The 27069-nt window shown below is 52.3% G+C and overlaps 1 protein-coding gene across 3 annotated transcripts in view; it reads right to left on the reverse strand.

The window, feature by feature from the left end:
• The window catches only part of WASHC1 (WASH complex subunit 1), a 113504-nt gene that overhangs the window by 58715 nt on the left and 27720 nt on the right, over nt 1–27069 (reverse strand). For 2 of the 3 annotated variants that reach the window (XM_078612261.1, XM_078612262.1), the window contains exons 3-4: nt 26191–26302; nt 8578–8724 (exon numbers count right to left, since the gene is read on the reverse strand). In XM_078612261.1, coding sequence (XP_078468387.1) covers nt 8578–8724; nt 26191–26302 — 259 coding nt within the window. The remainder of the gene's footprint in view (nt 1–8577; nt 8725–26190; nt 26303–27069) is intronic. The other variant, XM_078612263.1, reaches the window with a different exon arrangement.

The raw sequence follows: 27069 nt of genomic DNA on the forward strand, positions 1-27069 counted from the left end.
GTCACGTAGGTAAAAAAATGAAATTAAAATTAATAAAAATAAAATAAAAAATCACGACGTTTCGGAGGCAACACAAGTCTCCGTCACCAGGTGGGACCGTCACAGCCAGATTTGCTGTATCACTTGATACAGCAAATCACTTGATACAGCAAATCTGGCTGTGACAGTCCCACCTGATGACGGAGACTTGTGTTGCCTCCGAAACGTCGTGATTTTTTATTTTATTTTTATTAATTTTAATTTAATTTTTTTACCTACGTGACTTTACCGAAAAACTAAGAGCATGAATCCTTGCAGTCACGACAGCTTCAAATCTAGAAATATAGAACCGTCGTTTCTCAATCAACTTGGTCCCCCGTGGTCCAGTCGCCAACAGACGATGTTGCACTTAGTCAGCCAGAGGAAGACGGCACATCGCGGATGTGTAGCGAGCCAGAGACTGCCATGGCTGAAGGGCCGGATAAAGTAAGGATGGATGTGGCCATGGTGGGGGGAGGGGGGGGGTGGAGGGATGACATTTAGTAGTGGATCCACTCCTTAAACGGGCCAAAAGTAAGTGCTGGCTTACACTGGCCGTCAGTCGACCTCTGACCCACGGAGAAAACACCGATGTAAAACAATTTTATTTTTATTTCACCAAGTAAGGCCCCCACTGGCGTTATATAGATCTTGTTTTCAGAAGCGACCTGGCCACGTATGGTAGCTGAACGAGGTGGTTCCCACATTTATTGCAGCCAAATACTCTGAGCGCACGTTGATTCGAAATGCGAATGGAAAAAGAATGGGGAGAAACCGGAGAGAGAAAATCCACGCGACCACGGGGAGAACGTGCAAACTCCAAACAGTAAAACCTTGGATTGCGAGCATAATTCGTTCGGGAAACGTGCTTGTAATCCAAAGCACTCGTATATCAAAGCACTCGTATTTCAGTTGTGATCACGTGACGCTCGGCAGACAAAGCGTATACACGTACTGCTCGTATTGCAAGACCTCGCTCGTTTATCAAATTCATATTTATTTCAAAAAATTTGCTCGTCTTGCAAAACACTCGCAGACCAAGTTTACTCGCAATCCAAGCTTTTACTGCATACAGGCGTCAGGGTCGGGATTGAACCCACAACCTCCTGCATGCCAGGCCAGGGAGTTAACATCTTGCCACCGGCGTACGGATGAGCGCACTATCGGGGTGAGATCACGAGACGGAGAATCCATTTGGAACTCTTGCGGGGAAGCGTGCGGCATCACAGAGCTAAGTCTGAAATCCCATCTCACAGAGCAGGAAAGGGCAGCACTCTCCCCATTTCCTCGACCACTTCACGGCAATATATTAACGTCTCCGAGTGGCAATTTAGCCAATGACATTAAGTGCTAATGAAATTAAATATGATCGGCAATCGTTGGTGACCGGCCCGAGACCAACAACTAAGGGCCAGTGGCCCGCGCGCCTTGCAATGAAAAACGCCGCCGTAGCGATTTGGGAGGAATTTTTCGATGTAAAGCTTTCGTGACTGCAGGGATTCATCTTCTTGGTTCTTTCGGTAAAGTCACGTAGAAGGGAAATAATAAAATAATACAAATATCAAACAATAAAATTCTCACGACGTTTCGACTGCAACACACAAGCAATCGTCATCAGGTGTGACTTTACCGAAAGAACCAAGAATATATATTTCGATTTAAAGCTTTCGTGACTGCAGGGATTCATCTTCTTGGTTCTTTCGGTAAAGTCACGTAGAAGGGAAGTAATGAACTAATAAAAATTAAACATAATAAAATAATTCTCATGACGTTTCGTTGTGGCCAAAACGTCGTGAGAATTATTTTATTATGTTTTATTTGTATTATTTTATTACTTCCCTTCTACGTGACTTTACCGAAAGAACCAAGAAGATGATTTGGGAAGAGTTAAGACGGAGCCAAGATTTGACAAGTTTACACAATCGCCACTGGGAAACAATCTGGAAGAGGGCCTCGTATGGCAGTGACGTTATTACCTTTCCCGCGATTAAACAAACCCGCCCCCCAATCCCCCACTTACTTTATTTGTGAAGGCACCCACTGGCGAGGCACGCGTGAGAAAAAGTTACTTTGGTTACGTTTGGACGATTAATTTTAAAAACCACTTTATTTCTTATTGAGTTCACGCGTGCCCGTGACCGCATGATTGCAAATATATATTCTTTTATATTTCAACAAAAATCTATTTTCATTTCATGCAATCGACTTGTATGGATAACCGCGGGCTGGGGAGGGGAGAGGGGGCGGCACGGTGGGGGGGGGGGGGTGGAAACGCTCAACAGAGCCGCAAATAAACGTCAAGCGACGTCGAATCCGCGGTGATTTCGTAACTGCGGTGCGGCACGAGCAGTGGATTAAACGCGGCCATTCAATTCATTTCAGCTTAATTCAAATTAAATTGTGCCGCTTTAAAGCGACGATTAAATCACGAGAGGGCCCGACTAGCCGCGAAAAAAAAAAAGAAGAAACTGGAGCAAAAAAAAAACATCGGAAGCCCACGGCGGCTATCCGCGATGCGCACAATGGGGCAGGGAAAATAATGGAGATCCAAAAGCCTCGATCCCTCCTGAGGTTTACACGCGACGCGGACGTTCTAACACACTACCTTTCCCTCTCCACTCGATAGCGGAACGCCCCTTCGGTCGATATAGACTGGGGGGGGGGGGGGGGGTGAGGAGGGGGGGTGAGAGATCTACCACTCGTGGAACAGCTATAAATATCTAGAAAACCGCGCGCGTGTTATCGCCGCGAAAAGAGAACGTCCGTGGACGGAGGCCGTGGTGTGGGAGAATTGCAATCATAAATACAACCCTAACCCCACCACCACCCCCCCACCACCCGGCCACCCCCCCCCCCTCCTCCAAACGTGCGACTTGGCGGAACGCTTCAAGTTGCCCACGTGTTTTCGCCACGCGCGTGGATTTGCGCGCGTTGATTTGTGCGCCGTGCTGGCCTTCACAGGTGCTCGCTAAAAACACTTGCCAAAAGTCTGTTCAAGGCTATACGGGAGATCTTTGCCTTTCTGTGTGTAATGCTGGCCCTGCTGCTGTTGTTGTTGTTGTTTTCGGGCTCCTTTTATATGCAACTTGAATAAAACAAATAATGTTAGATATTGCTGAGACCCAGGTGCCCTTTCCATGTGTCCTGCCTCCAAGGGAGTTACCCATATGAAAAGCTGCATCTGCGTGTGTACATAGGTGTGTGTGTGTATTTCGACTGCGTAGTTCGTGAAGCCTTCAATAGCTGTACCGGGGGAATTACCATTTGGTACAGATACAATGGGAGGCTGATCGACGCCCGGGTGCGATCAAGGGATGGCTCCCTATTGGTCAACCACGTTATGTATGCCGATGATTTGGTAATAGCTGCTCATTCAGAAGAGGAGTTGGAGACGCTGCTGCTGAGACTGGAGCGTGCCACTAAGAGGTGGGGCCTTACCATCAGCCCCACCAAAACTAAGCACCTGCCTGGGTATTTTGTACCATCGGGCACTCCGCCCCCACAACTCCCAATCGGTGATGGGGCAGTTGTGGAGAGAGTAGAGAGTTTCCCATACCTGGGCAGTGTGCTCATGACCGGCTCCAGTTTATCAGCAGAGGTCTCACTCCGAATCAGTCGAGCGGCAATATCTTTTCATCGGTTGCGTAACGCTGTGTGGAAGCTACCTGGTCTGTCGCTCCGCACGAAGCTTCAGGTCTTCTCGGCCACGGTCATTCCCTCCCTTCTCTATGCTTGCGAAACGTGGACCCCCCTAGTGGAGCATCTTCGCCGGTTGGAAACATTTAGGCTGGCCTGCCTACGATCCATCCTGGGTTTAACCAGGCTGGATTGTGTGAGGAGCTCACAAGTCCTTGAAAGATCTGGGCAAAGTCCCATCAGTGAGCTCCTCCGGCAGGCAAGGCTGCGTTGGCTGGGTCATGTAGCCCGCATGCCCAGCCACCGCATGCCTAAACAGCTTTTGTTCGGCCGGATCGAGGGGGCTAAACGGGCGCGGCACGGGCTAGAGAAGAGATGGAGTGATGTGGTACAGGAGGACGTGGAGCTGAGTGGACTTGCCGATGACTGGTACCAGCGGTGTCAAGATCGGCCTCAGTGGAGGAGGCTCGTGAAGGACGCTACTGGGCAGTTGGAGGCAGTCGCCCTCCAACAACAACGGAGGGCGGAGGAGCGACGCTCACAACAACGAGCGGAGCGCCGGGTGGCTAAAGCACAGCAAGTTGGCACAGTAGGGGGCACAGGTGGTGCATCAGCCAGTCATCTCGGTCATCTCGGTCAGTCGACCCGTGGCACCTGGGTCTGCCCCGTGACCTCCTGCCAGCGGGCGTTCGACACTTCACGTGGCCTCAAGGTGCACATGGCCTGGCACAAGCGTCGTGGTGACGTCACCGCCACTTAGTGGCGAATGGCGGTTGTTGTTGTGTGTGTGTACATATGCGTGTGTCATCTCAGTCAGTCGACCCGTGGTACCTGGGTCTGCCCCGTGACCTCCTGCCAGCGGGCGTTCGACACTTCACGTGGCCTCAAGGTGCACGTGGCCTGACACAAGCGTCGTGGTGACGTCACCGCCACTTAGTAGCGAATGGCGGTTGTTGTTGTTGTGTGTGTGTGTGTACATATGAGTGTGTAAATAGGTGTGTGTGTGTACATATGCGTGTGTAAATAGGTGTGCTTGTGTGTCTGTAAACGCACTGCGCTGTGAACTCGGTAACCTCATTTCCATTCCAGGGCCATGACTGACACCTGAGGTGAGTGATACGTCAACCGGTTCTGGGCCCCGCCTAGCCTGCAATGAGCACCTGGCGCATTGTGCGAATATCGGCACGAGAAAGACAAAGGCGGCCGGGCGTGGTACGGGTACCCGTTTTCGACCCTGGTGCGGCCGGGTACGGGTACGGGTAAGGAATCAACACCCGTCTGCGACCTCTGCCACTGTCTAAAATGTTTTTGTCTTCATAACAGAGAAGTGGGAGATTTCCGACACACGTCCAGTGGCACACCGAGCGATACGCTTCGTAACGCGGCTACCCCCAGGCTGTCCAAACACGCAGCCAATCTCCGCTGGCTGGTCAACGAGCGTAGCGGCGGCGACGGAGCTGCTCTTGCAGAAGAGCAGCCGCGTGGTCGAAGACGAAGCGATGACGACGGCAGCGACGCAACCAGGACCCAGACCCCACGCTAACAGCCCCGAACCAGAGGGTCGGGTGCTCCGTATATGTGCCTGGCGCGGCCAAGCTCCACCTCTGGCCACGCCTCCTTTCCAGAACATTCGGGTTGGTTCCCGGAGCTTCTCGACTGACACCGCCCTTGAGCTTTACCCCAGACACGCCCCTTCATAATGAGGCATTGTGTGATGCGGCTATAACCGTAATTACCCTTACAGGCCGGCAGGTGTCACCCTGTCATTACAATAGTAATAATAATCCTCAACAAACGTCCGAGACTCGTGTGCGTTTTTTTCAATTTACCGTCCGGTATTCGAACGTTTGTCCGAAATCGCTTTGTCCACATTTTTTTCTTCAGACGGCACCGAATCCGCGAGGTCATTGACCCCGCTTGCTGTACAAAGTTCAAAGTTCATTTATTAGGTATAGCCCTGTGAGCCATTCGGCTCTTGAATCGGGTGCAACCGCAACAAACAAAAAACTAAAACATGAACAAGAAAACATCTTTAAGTGACTTTGTGCAAACAGAAAATCCAAGAAAAGACAGCAAAATATTGCAGAAAAAATCACAGTACACCAACCCTGTGTGCAAATATCCCAGTGGGACTGCCTCCTACCGGGGGGGGAGGGGGGCGAGCGGGTGGGGGAGATGGGGAGATGGGGGGGTGGAGGATATCGGCTCGCTACCCGCGCGAGCCTCAGTGCAGTCCGCCGTCCCGTATATATTACGACGGGTGAGATGGTACGCAGGCGGGGGGGGCTGGGTGAAGAAGCCAACGCTGCGCCGTCGCGACGCACGAGCCAACGGGAGGACTCCACCGCCGCCTTGCGCCGCGACTCGTCGTGAGCGAGGGAGGGAGGACGCGCAGATCGGCGGGGGGGGGGGGGGGCACGCCGGTGTACAGCCGTAACCCTTGTGGGCAGGTACCACCCATGGGACCCAAACTTTCGGGGGGGCCCTGCAGCCATTGTTTACCAACACTGACCGATGGCGCTGTAAATGTAAGGTCCCGTCAAGTGTCAAGTGTTAAGTGGGCGATAAGAGTGTTTGAACAAGCGGGGTCATTTGTGCTCCTGTGATGGGACATCCCCCACGCCCACCCCACCCCCCAACGTCCCCCCCGCCCTTCACCGCATCCCCCGCCCCCGCACTCAGGCGAGTTTTTATTTGCTATTAGCGAGCTTCAAGAAGAATGATCATTAATCTGGTTCGGGGGCGGCGAATTTGATTCATTGATCGCGTTGAATTTAAGCAGCCGGTGATGATTAATCCCGGCGGGGCCGACTTCGAGGATTATTCACGACGGCCGGCTTGGCTGCGCCGCGACCTTTAACTCCGCGACGGCGACCGCGCGAGCGGTTGCGCACAAATCAACACCCACCCCCCCCCCCCCCTGATTTATGTGGCGAGAGTGAGCTGCTGCACTGCGCGTCGTCACAGCTGAAGGGGGGGGGGGCCGCGCGGGCTTCGGAGCGTTTAATTTGAAAAAAATAACCTCGCCACCGCCGCCGAGGGATGAGAAACTTTCGGAAAAACGCAGCGGAGAGACAGAGAGAGAGCGAGCGAGCCGAGATAATCGCCGGCACTTGGACTCGCATTGCCGCGCCCCCCGCCGCCGTAGTCAGTCCGCGCGGCGTCGCTGTTCGTCGCGGCGTTTTCAAGCATCGAGCCACGCTACCGCCCCCCTTCCCCACCCTCGTATGTTTTAGATCCTTGAACGGGAATGTCTGATGTTTATAATAACGAAGAGTCCAGTGGTCAGCGAGACCGATGGGGGTAAAATCATTAATAGCCGTATTTTTCAAGCCACTGCAGGACGGTGTTAACACCCTCGCCTGGTATGCAGGAGGTCGTGGGTTCGATCCCGACCCTGACACCTACTGTATATTTGTAGTTTGCACGACTCTCTTTGCCCGTGGCCGCGTGGGTTTCTCTCAGGGTCCTCCGGTTTTTTCCTCCACATTTAGAAACACGCGTTTACCATATTGGCTGCTGTAAATTCCACGCGAAAAGCCACTTCGTTGAGCTATTTGTGGCCAGGTCGCTTCTGAAAAAGAGCTACATAGCTCAATGGGCCTCACCTGGTAAAATAAAAACTGTTTACAGTTGAGATAAGACAGTGGGATCTCGATGCATGTCAGCGCATCTTTAAGACTCCCTATGTAAGCCTACGTTAGGCCAAGCTGTTTTTACGTACCTTCTTAACCTAGATCTCCCTTGAAAAGGTGACTTCTGGTCTCAATCGGTTATTGCACAGCCACCAACCCCCCCCCCCCCCCCCCCCCCTTTGCCAAATCCACTGCTCAACGAGTACCTCCCCAACTAATAAGTTGGTCCATGGGGGACCAGCGTGGCATCGAATGAATGGCAGTAGAACAATGAAATAACAATGGCAGTAGAACAATGAAATAACAATGGCAGTAGAACAATGAAATAACAATGGCAGTAGACCAATGAAAGAACACCATGGCAGTAGAACAATTTATTTTTCATCACTGCCCTCTGCCACCCATCCAGCAGCAGCCGAAGGTGGTCACTCACGCACACACCATCCGGACTCGACGCTGCTCACCTTCCGAGAACTCACGACAGTGGTTGCATTCCAGGTGATTTGATCAAAAGGCGTCAGCGTAAACACAACGTTGTTTGCTGGGTAAAACAACGGTACACTTGGATTCTGGAATAACGTGGATTCATCCCCAGTAGTTATTTTGGCCCCCACGCTCACCTCCGCTCACTCTCACGCGACAGTGGGCTTTGCAGGGCGTGAGCGAGTGGGCGGGCAGGTGAGATCCCGAGTGAGTTCGCGAGTGTGTGGGCGGATGCGTGGATTGATGGGCAGATGAACAGATGGAGGGGGAGATAGACGGGCAGGCAAATAGTCGGATGGATGGATACACGGAATGACAGAGGCATAGACAGAGAGACGACTGGGCAAGTGAAGCATGGACAGAGGGAAGAACAGATCAACAGTTACACGGATTGACAGACGAATGGATGGCCGCACAGCCAGATGATGAGATGGATAGACGGATGAATGCATGACAGAGACACAAAACAGACAGATGGACAGATGAATGAACGGACGGACGGATAGATGGATGAAGAAACAGATACACGGCACGGACAGACCTTTCTAGATTTCAAGTTTTCGTGACTGCAAGGATCCATACTCTTTGGTTCTTTCGGTAAAGTCACGTAGGTAAAAAAAATCAAAGTAAAAAAAAAGTAAAAAAATATATATATTTTTTTTACCTACGTGACTTTACCGAAAGAACCAAAGAGTACGGGCAGACCTGTGGCGTGATGCACATTTGGGACAGAGACGGACACAAAGGCCGACCGACCTATGGCCACGGCACCCGCGTCAGCAACCGCGAGCGCTCTGGCCCTCACCTTGACGGCTCGCTCGTCCAGCACACGGTGTTTGCTCTGCAGCTTGTAGCGAGGGCGCCGCACCTCGCCGCCCTCTCCCGCGCCGGTGAACACGGACACGTAGTCGTCGAGCCCCTCCGTCGACGGGTACTTGGCGCTGGAAAAGACCTGCGTGCGCCGCGCGCAAAGCACCTCCGATTAGCGCAGTACGGCGCGGAAGAAGTTCGGCAAACGTACGTGCACGTGTCACAGAGATACGTAGAGAGAGAACAAACATAGGCCTATGTATGTCTCTCTCTCTATGTATCTCTGTGATATCTGTCTGCTTATATGTCTGTCTATATGTCTCCTGTTCTGTGTTTGATCTCTCTCTAAAAATGTTGCATTCTCAGGAAGAACGTAATCAACCAGGTAGGGTGTTGACTGTTATGTTATCCGACTCTCTGTTGTATTACATTACATTTCTAAGTTTCTATTTAATTTATACCTGATGACGATTGCTTGTGTTGCAATCGAAACGGCGTATGCTAGTATTTAATTAAATTTATTATTTTATCTTTATACGTGACTTTACCGAAAGAACCAAAGAATAATTCCTGCAGTCACGAAAGCTCCAAATTAAGTTTGTACGTGCACGTGTTCAAGAGCCCCCCCCCCCCTCCCCCGCCCCCGTTAATCGAACAAAGACTGTCGCCGTAATCGTCGCGGCGCTTTCAGATGTGCTTCTGCGGCCGCCTGGAATGGTCTGTTAAATTCAGATTGAAAACGCATCTGTTTAAAAATGCTTTTGGCGTTTAGTTCGTTGTCCTTTCCCCCCCGCACCTCCGATTAGCGCGGTTGGCTACGTACGGTGCGGAAGCAAGCTGAACATACGCACACGCGTAGCAGACGGGAAAGGGCGCGTCCCCCGTGAGACGTGCGTTCACGCAAAAAATCGCCAGGGCCTCAAGGTCTGTGTAGTGCGAGGGCCATCAGACAACGGGACATTTCTTGTGACTCTAGATTTGAAGCTTTCGTGACTGCAATGATTCATATCCTTAGGTTTTTTCGGTAAAGTCACGTAGGTAAAAACATTAAAAAGTAAAATAAAATAAAAATCACGACGTTCCGTCATCAGGTACCACCTGAAGACGGAAGCTTGTGTTGCCTCCGATACGTCGTAATTTTTATTTTATTTTACTTTTTAATGTTTTTACCTACGTGACTTTACCGAAAAAAACCTAAGGATATTTCTTGTGACATTCGATTCCAATGAGATGTGGCGGCATCCTTCCTCTGCGATTTGTCCCGGCACTTCGATGCATGGCACCACTGGTTGCCATCTGCTATTTATCGGTTGAAAAACAAACACCTTTTGAACAATATGAAAATATTAGAATATGCATTCACGCTGCGTGCGTGTGCGTGCGTGTGCGTGTGTGTTACAGTGGGGAGCGGTAGTGTAGCGGTTAGCGCGCTGCGCTACGAACCTGGCGACCCGGGTTCGATTCCCGCTCACGGCAAACACCAGTGACGATTATCTGAACCGGTCCTGGGCATCTCCTAGGTCGACTCGGCCTCAAATGAGTACCTGGTGCGGTGTGTAAACATCGCCGCTAGGGAGGCAAAGTCGGCCGGGCGTGGTGCTGGCCACCAACCCCCTCTTGTGCCGTTCAGGCCTTCATAGGTGCTCGCTAACAGCACTTGCCCCTACAGTCTGTTAAGGCTATACGGGGAATCTTTGTCTTTGTGTGTGCCAAGTGGAGCGGTGGAGCAGGGGTTAGCGCACCGCACCGCGAACCCGGCCAAACGAGTTCAATTCCGCTAATGATCGATAATGGTGGCGAATATCCGAAACGGTTCAAGGGCCTCACCTAAGTTAACGAATACACCGCTTACAGCGTATTAACATCAGCACCGGGGAGACTAAGGCAGCTGGGTGAGGTGCTGGCCAAACAACCCCCTTGGTGCATCGCGCGGGCCTTAATAGGCGCTCGCTTAGGGGCAATTGCGCCAAGAGTCTGTTTAGAGGCGATATAGAGGGATCTTTGTGCGTGTAAAATCGCAGGAAACACACGTGGCCCCGCAAGCGCATTCCGGTAGAACGACTCTTCGGGGCAGTTATATTTAAGGGGGGGGGGGGGGCGGAAATAAAAATGAATCTCAGGTAAACAAAATCATTCACGTTGTGCAGTCACCGAACGCGCGGTGCTGAAAGCGCACATCAAATTTTCTCGGGACTGGTAATTCCCTACAAGAAGAACACCCCCGGGTTACAAAAACCAATATGATTCCCGCAATCGTACCTGGCCATTGCCGACCATTAAAGACTCATTTTGAGCACGCCGCTTCGGACATTGGTCTTGGGTCGGGCGCACGGGCGGGCGGGCGGGCATGTCAGCCGAATGCTCGCTGATGAAAGGTTGGCCAAAACGAGAATCCTTGATTAATCTCTTTCATACGGCGAGCGGCGGCTGCGTCACAACGGCAGGGAAATTGCACCCTCCGTCCGCGGGCGTGCGCACTGCCGCACGTGATAAACAACTTGCCCCCAGTCCCACACCTCCCCCCCCCCCCCGACGCGTACCCACGACCCCTGTTCGCCAGGACACAACGCCGGTCTCGTCAAAGGGGGTCGCGGACCTTGGCTGCGGCCAAAGTCCCGGCCGCGCTTGTCCTACACTGTTTGTTCAAGGGGATCCCACGATTCCAACCGCGCCCGGGCACCAATTACCGAACCGTGACCGTCACGACGAACTGCTAACAGCACGCAGCGTCGCTCCGTGTGTGACCTGGGGGGGGGGGGGGGGGTGGGGGGAAGATGGGTGGGAGAAAACCTTTGGGCCGGGCGCTAATCGAAAAAGCCGGGAGGATCGGAGATGACGATCATCAACCTTCCCACCGTCAAACCGCCGTGACCCCAGTGAGGGTCCCCAAGCGTGGGGGGGGCAGGGCAGGGGGGGAACATTGCCAGCAGGATGAGCCGCTTTAATGTTGCTCACAGCCGCCCCCCCCGGCGTCACCGGCGGTTGATGCCGATGCGGCCGAGTCCCGTGCTCGGGGGCTTATCTCGATGAAGGCAAGTGGCAGCTGGGAGATGGGAACGGGGGGGGGGGGAAATCTCAGGGAGGGCATTAAACGCACGGCCACGCCTGCCTTCCACCCCGTGGCCCGGCTGAAATTCCAAGCGCGGAAACGAACGCACGCACGCACGCACACGGAGGTTGCGCGATTGCAATTTGGCGGAGCCAGCGCGGCTTTCGGCACTGGCGCTCCGCACCTGCGATTGGCACGGTCGGCTACGTACGGTGCGAGAGAAGTTCAACTGAGCTCAACAATTTTTTAAAATCCTTTATATTAAGTTCACTTGCTTGCTTGCGTGCTTGCGTGCTTGCTTGCTTGCTTACGACCGTGCAAATCTTTCGGTCGTTTTTTAACCCACTTCCCGTGATCCAATCGAGCTGACATTTTGCACACAGACTCGTTGTGCGTGACAATTAATTTTCGTGAAATTTTTTTCCAAAATTTTACTCTGTTTAGGGAAAAATAAATAAATATTTAATTGCCAATTGCTTTATGGTGGCAGACAATCATCTGACCCATAGGTGGCAGCCATCTCAAGCCAGAGGACGAGAGGACTCTAGCCGCCCCGATGCCACGCATATAAAGGATTTATAGTGAAAAACTTTGTTTTTACGGGTTAATTTTTTTATATTTTACCAGGTAAGGCCCACTGTGCTAGATATAGCTCTTTTTCAGAAGCGACCTGGCCACAAATGATAGCTCAACGAAGTGGCCTATCATCACGCAGAAATTGAAAGCAGCCAAATAATTTAAACGTGTTTTCTAAAAATGGAGGGGAAAACCGGAGGACCTGGAGAAAAATCCACGCGACCACGGGTAGAACACGCAAACTCCAAACTTACAAATGTCAGGGTCGGGATTGAGGTAGTAAACATCATCTCACCACCGTGGCACATACACCGCCCCGGCTAACGGACAATCACGTAGATACGAAGTGCGCTGCACACAATACAATACAACGTGGATTTTTACATGGAGTCTAAATGCATAGACGGGATGCGTAGATGCCGTACCGTAACAGTGGGCGTGTTTACTTCGTAGACGGAGACAGAGAGAGAGAGAGGTCAGACATAGGCAGAAGATAACAGGGGGAGGGAGGTATTCGGCGAGGAAATTACACTCTCGTCGGAGCTTCCCGTGTGCCGACTACAGGTTGCGGCGGTGATTTTCTGACCAGAGGTCACTTCGGACGAAAGGAGATCATTTGGCAGCGAATCCAGCCGACCACGGAGAACGCGTCCCGGCACGGCGAGGCCGGCCGCGCGGCCATCAGAACGACGAGACGGAGTGTGCAACGGGGAGGCCATTACGCGCCGCGACCGAATATTAGCCCGTGGCGTTCGAATTTCAAACCGCGGGCTGGCTGTGCGCGGAAAAATGAAGCGAGGCGGGGGCAAAGACATTCCAATTATTGAACGCGGGAGGGCAGGGGGAGCTGCTTTGGCACCAAACAGATTCGCGCCCAGCAGCGGCGGCAGCGGCGGCGTGTGCGCGTACGCTGCTGCTGCTGCCGCTGCCGTCTTTAGTAATGAGCATAAACCATCACGCGAACCCCGGTCATCCTCGCTGCGGCGGCTTTATGGTAGCCATCGAACAAAGACGGTCATCGCATCGCTCGCTTTCGGACGCGCCCCCGCGGCCGTCTGCAACGCTCTTCCTACCGATGTTAGGAAGCCACTGGAGCTAAGCGACTTTTAAATCTAGATTTCTTTACAACTGCTTTTTTGCGTTTAGTTTCATGTCCTTCCCCCACTGCACCTCCGACGAAGCACGGTTGGTTACACAGGGTGCGAAAGAAGTTTAACGGACGGTGCGACGGGACCGAAGGAACCCGTCGCACCGTCCAAAAATAACACCCCGACCCGCCGCCTGCTTGGCAAGGTCCAGTTAATAGTTACCGGCATCTCAGGGCACGGCGACACGATCCACAAGGTCGGGAAGAATTGTGGCTCTCAGTCGGGACCCATCGCGTTCATTTTTTGCGTGCCAACGCTGCGCGCGGGCCAAGCCAAAAACAAGGTCAGAGAGGGGCCACGGAGAGCATCGTATGAGAGGACGATTTGGACGCACTGGGTGTGCCACGTGGGGTGGCGGCGGGTTGATGACCTGAGAGTGAGAGCACCTTCTGTCGAGTCAGAACAAGGTGGCCTTGAGTTGTGCCGGGGAATTTACAAAGTGGCACGTCCCTTGTTGCTGCGGATACCGAGATGCATTACGGGATTATTATTTTTTGTTACGCATCCTCGGGTATTATACTGGTAGGAACCTCCTGGTTCCACCAGCCCACAGGGGATTATTGTGTCCGTCCGTCCGTCGTGCATCCAAAAATGGGTAGGGGTGGGGCTAGGTGGAGAGGGGAAGGGCTGGGTGGGGAGAGAGGGGCTGGGTGGGGAGGGGCTGGGTGGGGCTGGGTGGGGAGGGGAGGGTGGGGAGGGGCTGGGTGGGGAGGGGCTGGGTGGGGAGTTGTGCCGGGGAAGGGCTGGGTGGGGAGGGTGGGTTGCTCGGTCAATGGCCAGGGTCAACGGCGGCGTGGTGTATTCCGCAAAAATGCCCGACTGTGAGGGCGGGCACAAGCCGGCGTGAGTAGGTCAAACGTTGAGTTTTATAAGGATCACCACGGGGTGACCAGCCCCTCCCCACCCTGCCACATCTCTCCCACCCCCACCCAGCCCCACCCTCCCCACCCAGCCCCTCCCCACCCAGCCCCTCCACCCTCCCCACCCAGCCCCTCCCCCACACTCCCCTCCCAGCCCCTCCCTGCGCGACGGACGGACGGACACAATAATCCCCTGTGGGCTGGTGTAACCAGGAGGTTCCTACCAGTAAAAAAAGAACACACTTGAGAAACCCGTTTTAAATCGCAAATGGACTGCCAAGATTGTAAACCCAAGATCTCAGCAGTGTCGGCTCAACGTTCTGACCTCTGAGCCTGAGCATCTAGGCTGCTTATAAATGCCACACAGGAGGCCTCTGCCAAGCCCACACACGTGCATTCATCCGTGCGTATATATTTGGAGAGAAGGCCAGTTTCGCAACCAAAACCGTATACCCATGAATATGTAACCCGTTGAAATTGGCACCGACAGTGGCGATCAGAAGGGGCCCACAGGGACATCACATGCCTTGGAAATTCCAAACTGCACGACAATTAGGCTCCCAAGTGCAGGGAAAAGCGTCTATTAGAAAAAGAGCATCGTCTCAGGAGGGAGGGTGTTTGGGAGGATTCTGACCCAATTCTTCAGTCATACAACCCATGTGACCTCCCACAGCCCAGAATGTAAAAGAAGGTTCAACTGATACCCGGTGGCTATTATTCATTTAGTTATTCATTCACCATTTCGCTCAGGAGATCTCGGCCAAACCTTTTGCAGGGGGTCACTTAAATCTTGTTCACACAATCCCCCCCCTCCCACCCCCGGCCACTGGAATTTATTAACATTTTAACCGGAGAATCTTGCTGCGGTAGCTACCTTAAAGGGATGTGTGTATGTATGTTGAACTTGTTTCGCCAACCGGTTAAGGGTAATGAGCTAAACGCTGCTGCTGCTGCTGCTGCATAACGTTGAGCAGCGGGGTTCCATTTGATGTCCCGGCGCGGCGGTTGAAACAACGACACGAGTTTCATCTTCTTGGTTCTTTCGGTAAAGTCACGCAGAAGAGAAGTAAATAAAATAATAAAAATAAAACATAATAATATAATTCTCACGACGTTTCGGCCACAACGCAAGCAGCCGTCCTCAGGTGAAGACCAGGTCTGTCGGGGAGACAGCGTCTGAATGAATATTATGTTTTATTTTTGTTATTTTATTACTTCCCTTCTACGTGACTTTACCGAAAGAACCAAGAAGATGAATCCCTGCAGTCACTGAAAGCTTTAAATCGGCACGAGTTTCTTGAACCTCTCTCCCCACAGCCTCTGCGAACCCAGCAGTGTGCATGGGTACACCGTAGTTTGTCCAACGGAAGGTTGCCACGTTGGCGAAATGTTAACTACCTCGCTTAGTATGCAGGGGATCGTGGGTTCGATCCAGACCCTGATGATGCTTGGAAATACGGAGTTTGCGTGTCTCTCTCCCCGTGGTCACGTGGATTTTTCTTCGGGTCCTCTGGATGTTTCCCTCCACATTTAAATCGAAGTGTCTGCAGCGTATTTGGCTGCTATACATTTGCACATGATGATAAGCCACTTCGTTGCGCTATATTATTTGTGGCCGGGTCGCTTCTTAAAAAAAGCTACATGGCTCAGTGGGCCCTACCTAGTAAAATAAAACACAGTTTATAGTTTAGTTTAAATCGCTGCGTGTGGTGGGGTAAAGTGTGTGTACCCACCACCTCCTTCAAGACATCTGCAGCCAGACGCTGGATGAATCGGCCAAATACTGCCGATAGGGAGCTCAGAATCAGAAATATGTATTTCCTCTGGGGGAATCCGTTGAGCTGCAAAGCGCTTTTTTACAAATACTCGAAAGAGAGAAAAGGCCAGAGTACAAATATTCCAAATTTTCTGAAAAATGAATTCACAAACAACCACATTCGGTAAAAACCAATAATCCAAGTTGCCCACTATTAGTAAATAAAATCCATCTGTGAAATATAATCGCTTATTGATAGCCTTGTGCTATAACTATGGTGCAATTAACAAATTCCATGAGGATAATTATTATCATTATCACGTGCGAAGGAGGAGAGCCAGAGCCTGGACAAGTCGCCTATCTTTCACGCGCTCGTGACGACTTGTTTTGTTCGTTGTGCTTGTGCACAACTGCCAACGCAGCAGCAGCAGCATTGCCAAATCATGTGCTTCTTGATCATCACTGTAGTGGTGACACCACCGTGCCCGGCGTCCAGGGTTGAGTCTTCGAGCGAGTCGAGTGTGCGCGTCTGTCCGTCAGTCTGGCCGCGTGGCAGGTGCCCACGGGATGGACACGCTCCACCGCCACCTCCGCCACCTCCGCCATGTACGTGCTCGCCCCGCGCCGCACCGGCTTACTAAACTTTTTTTGTTTACCCAGGTAAGGCTCACAGAGCTACACAGCTCTTGTTCAGAAGCGACCTGGTCACAATGATAGCTCAACGAAGTGGCTTATCATCATGTGCAAATTTATATCGGCCAATTACTCTAAACGCATGTCTCTTAATGTGGAGGGTAAAACCGGAGGACCTGGGGGAAATATACACCCGGGGAGAACATGCAAATATATAGCAGGTGTCAGGGTCGGGATTGAACCCACGACCTCCTTGCATACCAGGCGAGGTAGTTAACATCTCCTAGCCACCGTGGCGCGTCAGCGTCCACGGCTCAACGTTAAAGGAAAAAGCCGAGGCCTCTGGGGGTGTGGGAGGGGGGGGGCAGAGGCACACGGCGGCACGACAGACGGCCCGTCGAAGCAGCCTCGAACGCCGTGCCAGAGAAACACGCGTCGCTGCCGCAAGTCTAGCGGCAGAGTGAGCCGGAGCATGGCCTGTGTTTGCACCAAACTTTGTGCCCCCCACCCCTCCCCACCCCTCGGTAAAACACGCTGGGCTTGCCCTTTGAGTGACGCCACGGCTAAGAGAAGCTGCCACCAACAATGGGAGCTCAGCAGAGGAGGTTGTGAGCTGTGTGTGCGCGTGCGAGTGTGCCAATGTGTGTGTAGGGCGAGTGTACCAATGTGTGTGTAGGGCGAGTGTGCCAATGTGTGTGTAGGGCGAGTGTGCCAATGTGTGTGTAGGGCGAGTGTGCCAATGTGTGTGTAGGGCGAGTGTGCCAATGTGTGTGCGCGTGCGAGTGTGCCAATGTGTGTGTAGGGCGAGTGTGCCAATGTGTGGGTAGGGCGAGTGTGCCAATGTGTGTGTAGGGCGAGTGTGCCAATGTGTGTGTAGGGCGAGTGTGCCAATGTGTGTGCGCGTGCGAGTGTGCCAATGTGTGTGTAGGGCGAGTGTGCCAATGTGTGTGTAGGGGGAGTGTGCCAATGTGTGTGCGCGTGCGAGTGTGCCAATGTGTGTGTAGGGCGAGTGTACCAATGTGTGTGTAGGGCGAGTGTGCCAATGTGTGTGTAGGGCGAGTGTGCCAATGTGTGTGTAGGGCGAGTGTGCCAATGTGTGTGTAGGGCGAGTGTGCCAATGTGTGTGCGCGTGCGAGTGTGCCAATGTGTGTGTAGGGCGAGTGTGCCAATGTGTGGGTAGGGCGAGTGTGCCAATGTGTGTGTAGGGCGAGTGTGCCAATGTGTGTGTAGGGCGAGTGTGCCAATGTGTGTGCGCGTGCGAGTGTGCCAATGTGTGTGTAGGGCGAGTGTGCCAATGTGTGTGTAGGGCGAGTGTGCCAATGTGTGTGTAGGGCGAGTGTGCCAATGTGTGTGCGCGTGCGAGTGTGCCAATGTGTGTGTAGGGCGAGTGTGCCAATGTGTGTGTAGGGGGAGTGTGCCAATGTGTGTGTAGGGCGAGTGTGCCAATGTGTGTGTAGGGGGAGTGTGCCAATGTGTGTGCGCGTGCGAGTGTGCCAATGTGTGTGTAGGGCGAGTGTGCCAATGTGTGTGTAGGGCGAGTGTGCCAATGTGTGTGTAGGGCGAGTGTGCCAATGTGTGTGCGCGTGCGAGTGTGCCAATGTGTGTGTAGGGCGAGTGTGCCAATGTGTGTGTAGGGGGAGTGTGCCAATGTGTGTGTAGGGCGAGTGTGCCAATGTGTGTGTAGGGCGAGTGTGCCAATGTGTGTGTAGGGCGAGTGTGCCAATGTGTGTGTAGGGCGAGTGTGCCAATGTGTGTGTAGGGCGAGTGTGCCAATGTGTGTGTAGGGCGAGTGTGCCAATGTGTGTGTAGGGCGAGTGTGCCAATGTGTGTGTAGGGCGAGTGTGCCAATGTGTGCGCGCGTGCGAGTGTGCCAATGTGTGTGTAGGGCGAGTGTGCCAATGTGTGTGTAGGGCGAGTGTGCCAATGTGTGTGTAGGGCGAGTGTGCCAATGTGTGTGTAGGGCGAGTGTGCCAATGTGTGTGTAGGGCGAGTGTGCCAATGTGTGTGTAGGGCGAGTGTGCCAATGTGTGTGTAGGGCGAGTGTGCCAATGTGTGTGTAGGGCGAGTGTGCCAATGTGTGTGTAGGGCGAGTGTGCCAATGTGTGTGTAGGGCGAGCGTGCCAATGTGTGTGTAGGGCGAGTGTGCCAATGTGTGTGTAGGGCGAGTGTGCCAATGTGTGTGTCGGGCGAGTGTGCCAATGTGTGTGCGCGTGCGAGTGTGCCAATGTGTGTGTAGGGCGAGTGTGCCAATGTGTGTGTAGGGCGAGTGTGCCAATGTGTGTGTAGGGCGAGTGTGCCAATGTGTGTGTAGGGCGAGTGTGCCAATGTGTGTGTAGGCCGAGATTGAAAGCGAATTTCTTTAGAACTGCTTTTGGCGTTTCGTTTGTTACCCTTCCCCGTACCCCCGATAAGCACGGTTCGCTACGTACGGTGCGAAAGAAGTTCAACATACATGCATAGGCCTTCATAGGTGCTCGTTAACAGCACTTGTCCCAACAGTCTGTTGAAACTATATGGGGTATCTCTCTTTGTCCCTGGGTAGGCAACGGTAGTGCAGCGGTTAACGCACTGCCCTACGAACCAATAGCAGTGGAGAATATTTGAACCGGTCCCAGTCCTCCCCTAGGTTGACTCAGTCTGAAATTAGCATGCTGTAACCTCAGCACTGGGAAGGCAAATGCGTCCGTCCGGGTGCGATGTTGGCCTTCACAGATACTCTAGGGCAGCACTTGCCACCGTCACGAGCGAGCGCACAGCAGCATGCCGCACACAATCAGCAAACTCGCGCGCCAGGTGCTTGATAACGGCATAGGTCAGGTGGCACGCGCTCACCAATTCTCTTGCCGGGTGCCCTTTCGGCAGCTCTAAGCCCTGCCCTTTCAACTGGCTGGGAAACAAAGCTATCAGCCGCTACTTGCGTGGAGGGCTCCGGGCAGATCGAAGATGTTGGGCAGCAGCGGCCGCTCATACAGTGCCAGAAACGAGCAGGCGGGACGCGTTTATATTCTTGGTTCTTTCGGTAAAGTCACGTAGAAGCGAAATAATAACATGCAAAAAATTTAACGTAATAAAATAACATTCTCACTACGTTTCGGCCGCAACGCAAGCAGGCCGTCCACGGGTGACTTTACCGAAAGAACCAAGAATATTAATCCCTGCAGTCACGAAAGCTTTAAATCGAAAAAAAATGGGACACGTTTAGTTTTGCGCGGAGAGGCGAGGAGTGGGGGGGGGACACCCCCGGAATTAAATCGGCGGGACGCGTCCGCCGCGGGTCGCGCGCCGGTGGGGAAACCGCGGCGCTCGGGCGGTGAAAGGCCGTGGCGCCAAACGCGAAGCTCGTCGGCGGGGACGCGGCGAGAGCTCAAGCGGTGCGGATGCGCGGCGGCCACTTCACAACGCACACCATCGGGGAGCGGCTGCCCACCGTCTCTCTACTGCTGGGCGAAGGCCTCCCCCCCCCCCCTGCCCCCCCCCCCCCACCGTCGCCGCTCACGGTTCTCACGGCGCCGACGATAGACCGAGCGCGACAGCGCGCGCGAGCCGGTGTCATCGGACGCGCTCTCGGGGGGCGTTATCCTCGCCCCGTGGCTGCCGCCCCATCGTCAGTCGCGGCCGCCGCCCATCATCCCTGAACTCGCGATGCGTCTTTTTTAATGTTTAACTGCTTCTTTAATTCAACAACAGCCCAGTATAAAGTACGAGCTATGGGGAGGGGGGGGGTGTACAGACATTCCGCGGACGGACAAGCCCCCAGGTCAGGGGAAAGGGAAGGCTGATTGGGCCTCACGTGCCGTACTCATGTAAGAAGCCCGCTTACTATTCTTACTCGCACTAGACAATCCACTGCTGGATGAAGTCCTCCCCGTGCTTTCAAGGCCCTTAAGGGGCTGGCTCCTCAATACCTCGGTGATCTGCTGGAACCTTATGCCCGTGTCCGGCAGCTACGATCCACCTAATCCGGGCCACCTGGATCTTCGTTTTCGCCGTGTCTCCTAAATTAAATCACGACGTTTCTGGACACTGTGTTGCGCCCGAAACGTCGTCATTTAATATAGTTATTTTCATTTATTTCATTTTATTTTTTTACCTACGTGACTTTACCGAAAATAACTAAGAGTATAAATAATAACAATAAAAATGTTGCCCGCATTGAAAGAGGCCTTGGCGCGGTATGGGTGGCGGCTCCCGGGGCACCTCTGTTACGATTCTGCACGTTATCATTTGGGAAGGTGCCAACGTGTTAACTGTAGGCTGAGCGTCCTCAGGTGGAGCAGGAATATTCCACCACAGCGAAACAAAGTGCTAAGGCGGTGGTGCGTGTACCGAGGACAAATCTGCATTGAATGGGCGATAGTTGAGGTTTTTAGGGCTCATCCGAAAACACATTTATCTTCTCTTGCGTATCCTTCCATGCAGGGTCGTTTGCCTCTTAGTTTCAGAGCAAAGGGTTGTCAATGGGATTCAACAAGAGGATTTTTTTGGGTTAGATTAGACCCACTACCACCCGACAAAGCCAATTAGTAAGACTCGCACAGAAACCCATAAACTCGCATAGAGGCCCAGAGACTCGCATAGAAACCCATAGACTCGCACAGAGACCCATAGACTCGCACAGAGACCCATAGACTCACACAAAGACCCAGTGACTCACATTGAAACCAATACATTCACATAGAAACCCATACTCACACAGAGACCCATAGACTCGCACAGAGACCCATAGACTCACAAGAAACCCATAGACTCACACAGAGACCCATAGACTCACACAGAGACCCATAGACTCACAGAGACCCATAGACTCACAAGAAACTCATAGACTCACACAGAGACCCATAGACTCGCACAGAGACCCATAGACTCACAAGAAACCCATAGACTCACACAAAGACCCAGTGACTCACATTGAAACCAATACATTCACATAGAAACCCATACTCACACAGAGACCCATAGACTCGCACAGAGACCCATAGACTCACAAGAAACCCATAGACTCACACAGAGACCCATAGACTCACACAGAGACCCATAGACTCACAGAGACCCATAGACTCACAAGAAACTCATAGACTCACACAGAGACCCATAGACTCGCACAGAGACCCATAGACTCACAAGAAACCCATAGACTCACACAGACACCCATAGACTCGCACAGAGACCCATAGACTCACACAAAAACCCATAGACTCACACAGAGACCCATAGACTCGCACAGAAACCCATAGACTTACATAGAAACTCATAGATTCACACAGAAACCCATAATTTGTTGTCCTTCCCCCCCACCTCCGATTAGCACGGTGGGCTGAGTACGGTGCGAAAGAAGTTCAAAGTACATAAAGCGCTGCGAGGCCTTGCTTCAATGGCGCTACGTAAAATTGAGTTTTACTTATTAACCGACTCGCACGCCACATCCACTGCTCGGCTTGGGCGAGTGAAGGAGAGTGGAGACCAAAACGGGTTTTGGATATCACTCGCCACTTGTGGTAGCCGTGGGCCATGTTCGAGAATCAAACTTTTGTCGCCCTTGCGCATAGCACCAATGTGCCGGCATGTGTAACTACATCGACAAAATACCGCACGTAGCCAACCTAAGCAAAAACAAAAAAGCAGTTCTCCAGAAATGAATTTTCAATCTTATTCTTAGGTTTTTTCGGTAAAGTCACGTAGGTAAAACATCAAAATTAATGAAAATAAAATAAAATAAAAACAAAAAATCACGACGTTTCGGAGGCAACACAAGTCTCCGTCATCAGGTGGGACCGTCACAGCCAGATTAGCTGCATCACTTGATGCAGCTTGATGCAGCTAATCTGGCTGTGACGGTCCCACCTGATGACGGAGACTTGTGTTGCCTCCGAAACGTCGTGATTTTTTGTTTTTATTTTATTTTATTTTCATTAATTTTGATGTTTTACCTACGTGACTTTACCGAAAAAACCTAAGAATATGATTCCTTGCAGTCACGAAAGCTTCAAATCTAGAATTTTCAATCTGGTTTTGAAAGTGCATAGCTTGCAGTGGCTTCCTCATATTGGACAGGAAGTGCGTTACAGATGGCCGCAGAAGCGCATCTGAAAGCGCGCGATGCGGTTAAAAATGTTTCTAATATAACTTCAAGCCAATGGGCTACTTTGATTTGTAACAATGTGGCGATGCCCGCGTTTTGCTCGACGTCGTGGGAAACGCACTGCACTGCAGCGAACAGAGTCTTGCGATTAGAGCCGTTAGGTGCGATCTGTCGGGACGTTAAAAATGTGCCACTCCGCATTAATGACATTTCACGATGACTCCGAGGCCGAGAGTGTCGCGGGAGGAATTCCACCCCGAGCAGATATCAAACGGCACCGAATATATTTAAAGCCGTTTTTATTCTTATTGTCCTATTAAATATTTAACGCACTTGCCTAAAAGGTCATTATGGTGGGTCCTCGGAATCGAGGATTTTTTTTTTTTATTGTGAAGCCCGCGGGCACGTGGCCTATGGAGACAACGGCCGAGTGAAGGGGGGGGGGGGGGCGGCTTTTCCAATGATGCTTGATGGTCGGCATCAAAGCCAGTCAATCACGACCCTTCATTGCTCAGGTCTCGAGGTTCACCGTCCCGTTCGCCCGATTCCCTTCACGCTCGCTCGCGGCGGCGGTGTGGATTATCAAACGTCGGGGAGCGCGGCGAGGAATAATTACACTCGCAATTTAGTTCACGTCGAGGCATTCGCGTCGCTCTTACGACGCAGGCGTCGGCAAACGTCTCCGGAGCCGCGTGAAATTGTAGAGGGATAAAACGACCTCGGTAAACGCTCTTTTACCGCATCGCGCGGGCGCTTTCAGATGCGCTTCTGCGGCCATCTGGAACGCTCTTCCCTCCGATATATGGAAGCCACTGGGAGACATACACTTTTAAAAGTGGTACCGATTTTATTGATCGCCCGAGGAATCGTGGGGCTGGTTCGAACCGACAACTCTTTTTATCGCGAGTCAAGCCCTCCCTATCCGCAGTGCCACCAGGCGCCGTCCGTACACGCGCACATACGCGCGCCCCGCACGCACAAGGCGTGCGTCCCCGTTTGCGAATCAATAAATAGGCAGCTGATTCAGTAAAATGCCACCCCGAACAAAGTTGCGCATTAAGAAAATGTGTTAACCAGAGGCCCACGTTGTAACCTTTCTGAAAGTCACTGCACACGCAATCACCTATTGGCAGGCTGCTTAAGTTAAACAAGCCATGTAAAACGTCCATTACCACCTCTTTGTTCGGTTAACAGTTAAATCACAAGCTGAGCCGTGTGGCGTTCTCCGGGATCATGAACGGGCATTAGTGGGGGGAGAAAAACAGGAGGGCGCTCTCGCACAGAGTCGCGACAGCTTGAGTTCAAGTGCCGGGTCAAGGTCAACTCAGCCCCATAAGAAATGTATTACAGGTAAGACTCTATGCATGTTTAGCAGAAGTCACAAACGGGTTTCGATTCCTTACCCGTACCCGTACCCGGCCGCACCAGGGTCGCAAATGGGTACCCGTACCCGTTCCCTACCCGTACCCGTACCCTACTCGAAATGAGTGACAAACGGTTACTCACCAGTGACTCACGGCCTACCCGTACCCGTACCCGGCTGCACCAGGGTCGCAAACGGGTACCCGTACCCGTACCTGGCCGGGTACAGGCAGCCGGATATCGGGTAGGGTACACGTGTATCGGGTACCCGGTTGCGACCTCTGATGTTTAGTGCTGGCACAGTGGAGAGCATACCTGTCAACCCATACGGTTTACCCGTGTTCTTGTACAGGGAAATTGAGTAAAAAAACATGTTTGTTTTTCTCCCTTGTGATGGGACTTTGCAGGATGAACGTTGAAATTTATAATAATTATAATTTATGATAATTTATAAGGGTACGGAGGTGACCAATAAGGTCTGAATTGGTCTGTAATAAGGTAGGGCACTGATAAGGGCTTGGCAGGTATAAGAGTCATGTCTGGAACGACGCTGGGCCCTTTCTTCACCAGACCGCACTGACCAGCGTGGTGAAGTATGGTCAAACAAACCCCACGGATGGACAAGGTGTCGGGTGATGGCCTTCATCTAGCATAGGATTGAAAGAGGGATGTAAATTATTCTTCTCGTAATCATTGTTTTGTATTTCTCATTCTTCTAGTTGTATGATCACCGAAGGAGGAAGCAGGCCAGAAAATGGGACCCGCGCAGAGTTGGAGCAATTAAATCAGCTCACGTGCGCGTCGTTACACGGACAAGAGGCGGTGGCGGCTTGGAGAGGCCTTCATCAAGCAGTGGATAGATCATGGCTGATGATGATGACGACAACGACGATGACGTCACTCATCCAAGCAGGGCAGTATTGCCCATAACACCGCTGCTCCCCCACCCATGGATATCACAGTAAGGAAGAAAAAGAAAAAACTCCACCCACATCAAAGTGCTTGCCACAAATGAACCACAATGCCCCGCTGATCTCAAGGAGCATAAACCATCACACGCGGACTCCGGTCATCCTCGCGGCAGCGGCTTCTGGCTGGCCATCAAACAAAGACGGTGGGGTCACCGCGATGTGCTTCCGCGGCCGTCTGGAACGCTCTCCCTTCCGACATTAGGAAGCCACTGGAGCCATGCACTTTTAAATCGACATTGAAAACTAATTTCTTGAGAACCGCTTTTTCTGTATTTCGTTTGCTGTCCTTCGCCTGCACCTCCGATTAGCACGGCTGGCTTCGTACGGTGCAAAAGAAGTTCAACTTACGTACATTCGAGCACATACGCTCCCGTGGCCGCTCAAAATACCAGCGCAGTCTTCCAGAGGAGGCCGAGTTTCAAATACTTTTTTTCCACTCTCAATATTTCGCCACGCACAACTGCGGGCACCTTCGACTCCCTGGAATGTTTTGGCAGTGGGGCGGAGGAGCGGTGGCGACGTGATGGAGTGCTGCGCTACCACCGACGCGACTTGAGTTCGACCTTCAACTGCTACTAAGACGCCCGCGGTAGTGCGTGGCAAAAAGCTCGAGAGAAAGTTTGAGAACGTGTTTCTATGTTGAACTTCTTTCGCGCCGTACGTAGCCAACCACGCTAATCAGATGTGCGGGCGAAGGACAACAAAACTAAACACAAAACGCAGTTCTGAAGAAATTCGTTTTCCATTTAGATGATTTCAAAGTGCATGGCTCCAGTGGCTTCCTGATATCGGAAAGAAGAGCACTCCAGACAGCTGCAAAAAGTGCATCTGAAAGCACGCGAGGCCGTGACCGTCTTTGTTCGATGGTTAGCCAAAAAACTGTCTCTACACACACACGTATGTCTGTTGAACTTCTTTGGCACGGTACATAGCCAATCGCACTAATCGGAGATGCGGGGGGAGGAGGAGGAGGAGGGGGGGGGACAACAAACTAGACATAAAAAGCAGTTCTAAAGAAATTAGTTTCAATCTCGGCGATTTTAAAAGTGCACCGCGTTTCCAACCCTCAACGCGCAGCTCAAACCCGGCCGGCCGGACTGGTCAATGACAACGTGTGCCGCTGCCAGACACTGACCCACCACCCCCCCCCCACCGAGCGAGTGGCCCGACTGACCTTGATGGCCTTTTTGCTGCCCTTCATGTGGTCAATCTTGGCCTGGGCCAGACAGAGGCGTGTGTCCAGACCCTGCAGCCGGCTCCTGTTCTCCTCGATCCTCTGCGAGAGCCTGAACACGCGCACAGCGCACACGGCACGCGCACAGCGCACGCGTTACGGCGAGGGTTCGAGATCAGGGGCTAGGGTTGGCGATGGAAGCTCAGCGTCCCCCGTAAGGGGTTAGGGACGTCCAGAACATACCGTAGAACATAGAACGGACGCAACTCCCGACCCACAAAATACGACGGAGACATCGCGGCGATACGCTGCTCCGCTGTCTCCTGACGCGGCGCGATCGGTCGGCTCGACCGCCTGAGATGAGAAATGTAAGTTGTTGCTCTGCATCTACATCAGCAGCCGTACGAAAGAAGACCGAGGAGTTAAGAGTCAATGCGAATCGTTAGGGCTAGGGGTTACTGTTAAGGGTTAGTGGTTACGAGTTAGTGTTAGTGGTTACGGGTTAGGGTTAATGCAAGGAGCTAGAAGAGTCAGTATCATAAATTCTAGGAGTTAAGTTTGATGCTCGGGATCGGGGTAGGTTTGGGGACAGTGTTGAAGGTTTAGGCTCGAGTTATGTTAAGATCAGGGTTAGGGTTACGTTTAAGGAGTTAGGGTTATTATGAGCATTGGAGTTGATGGTTAGATTCTGTGTTACTGTTATGGGTTCAGATTCAAATTAGAATCGCGGGTTACGGCTTCAGTTACACGATGGCATTCGGAGGGTCGGGGTTAGCGTTACGGACAGGGTCACGGAATTAAGGCTTCGGATTAGGGTCGGCTCGGGCTGGGGGTTAAAACTCGGGGTTGGGATTCATGATTGCTCGGCTGAACCCACGG

The sequence above is a fragment of the Lampetra planeri genome, chromosome 38, assembly GCF_965212315.1.
Source record: "Lampetra planeri chromosome 38, kcLamPlan1.2.h2, whole genome shotgun sequence".
NCBI classification, from domain to species: domain Eukaryota; kingdom Metazoa; phylum Chordata; class Hyperoartia; order Petromyzontiformes; family Petromyzontidae; genus Lampetra; species Lampetra planeri.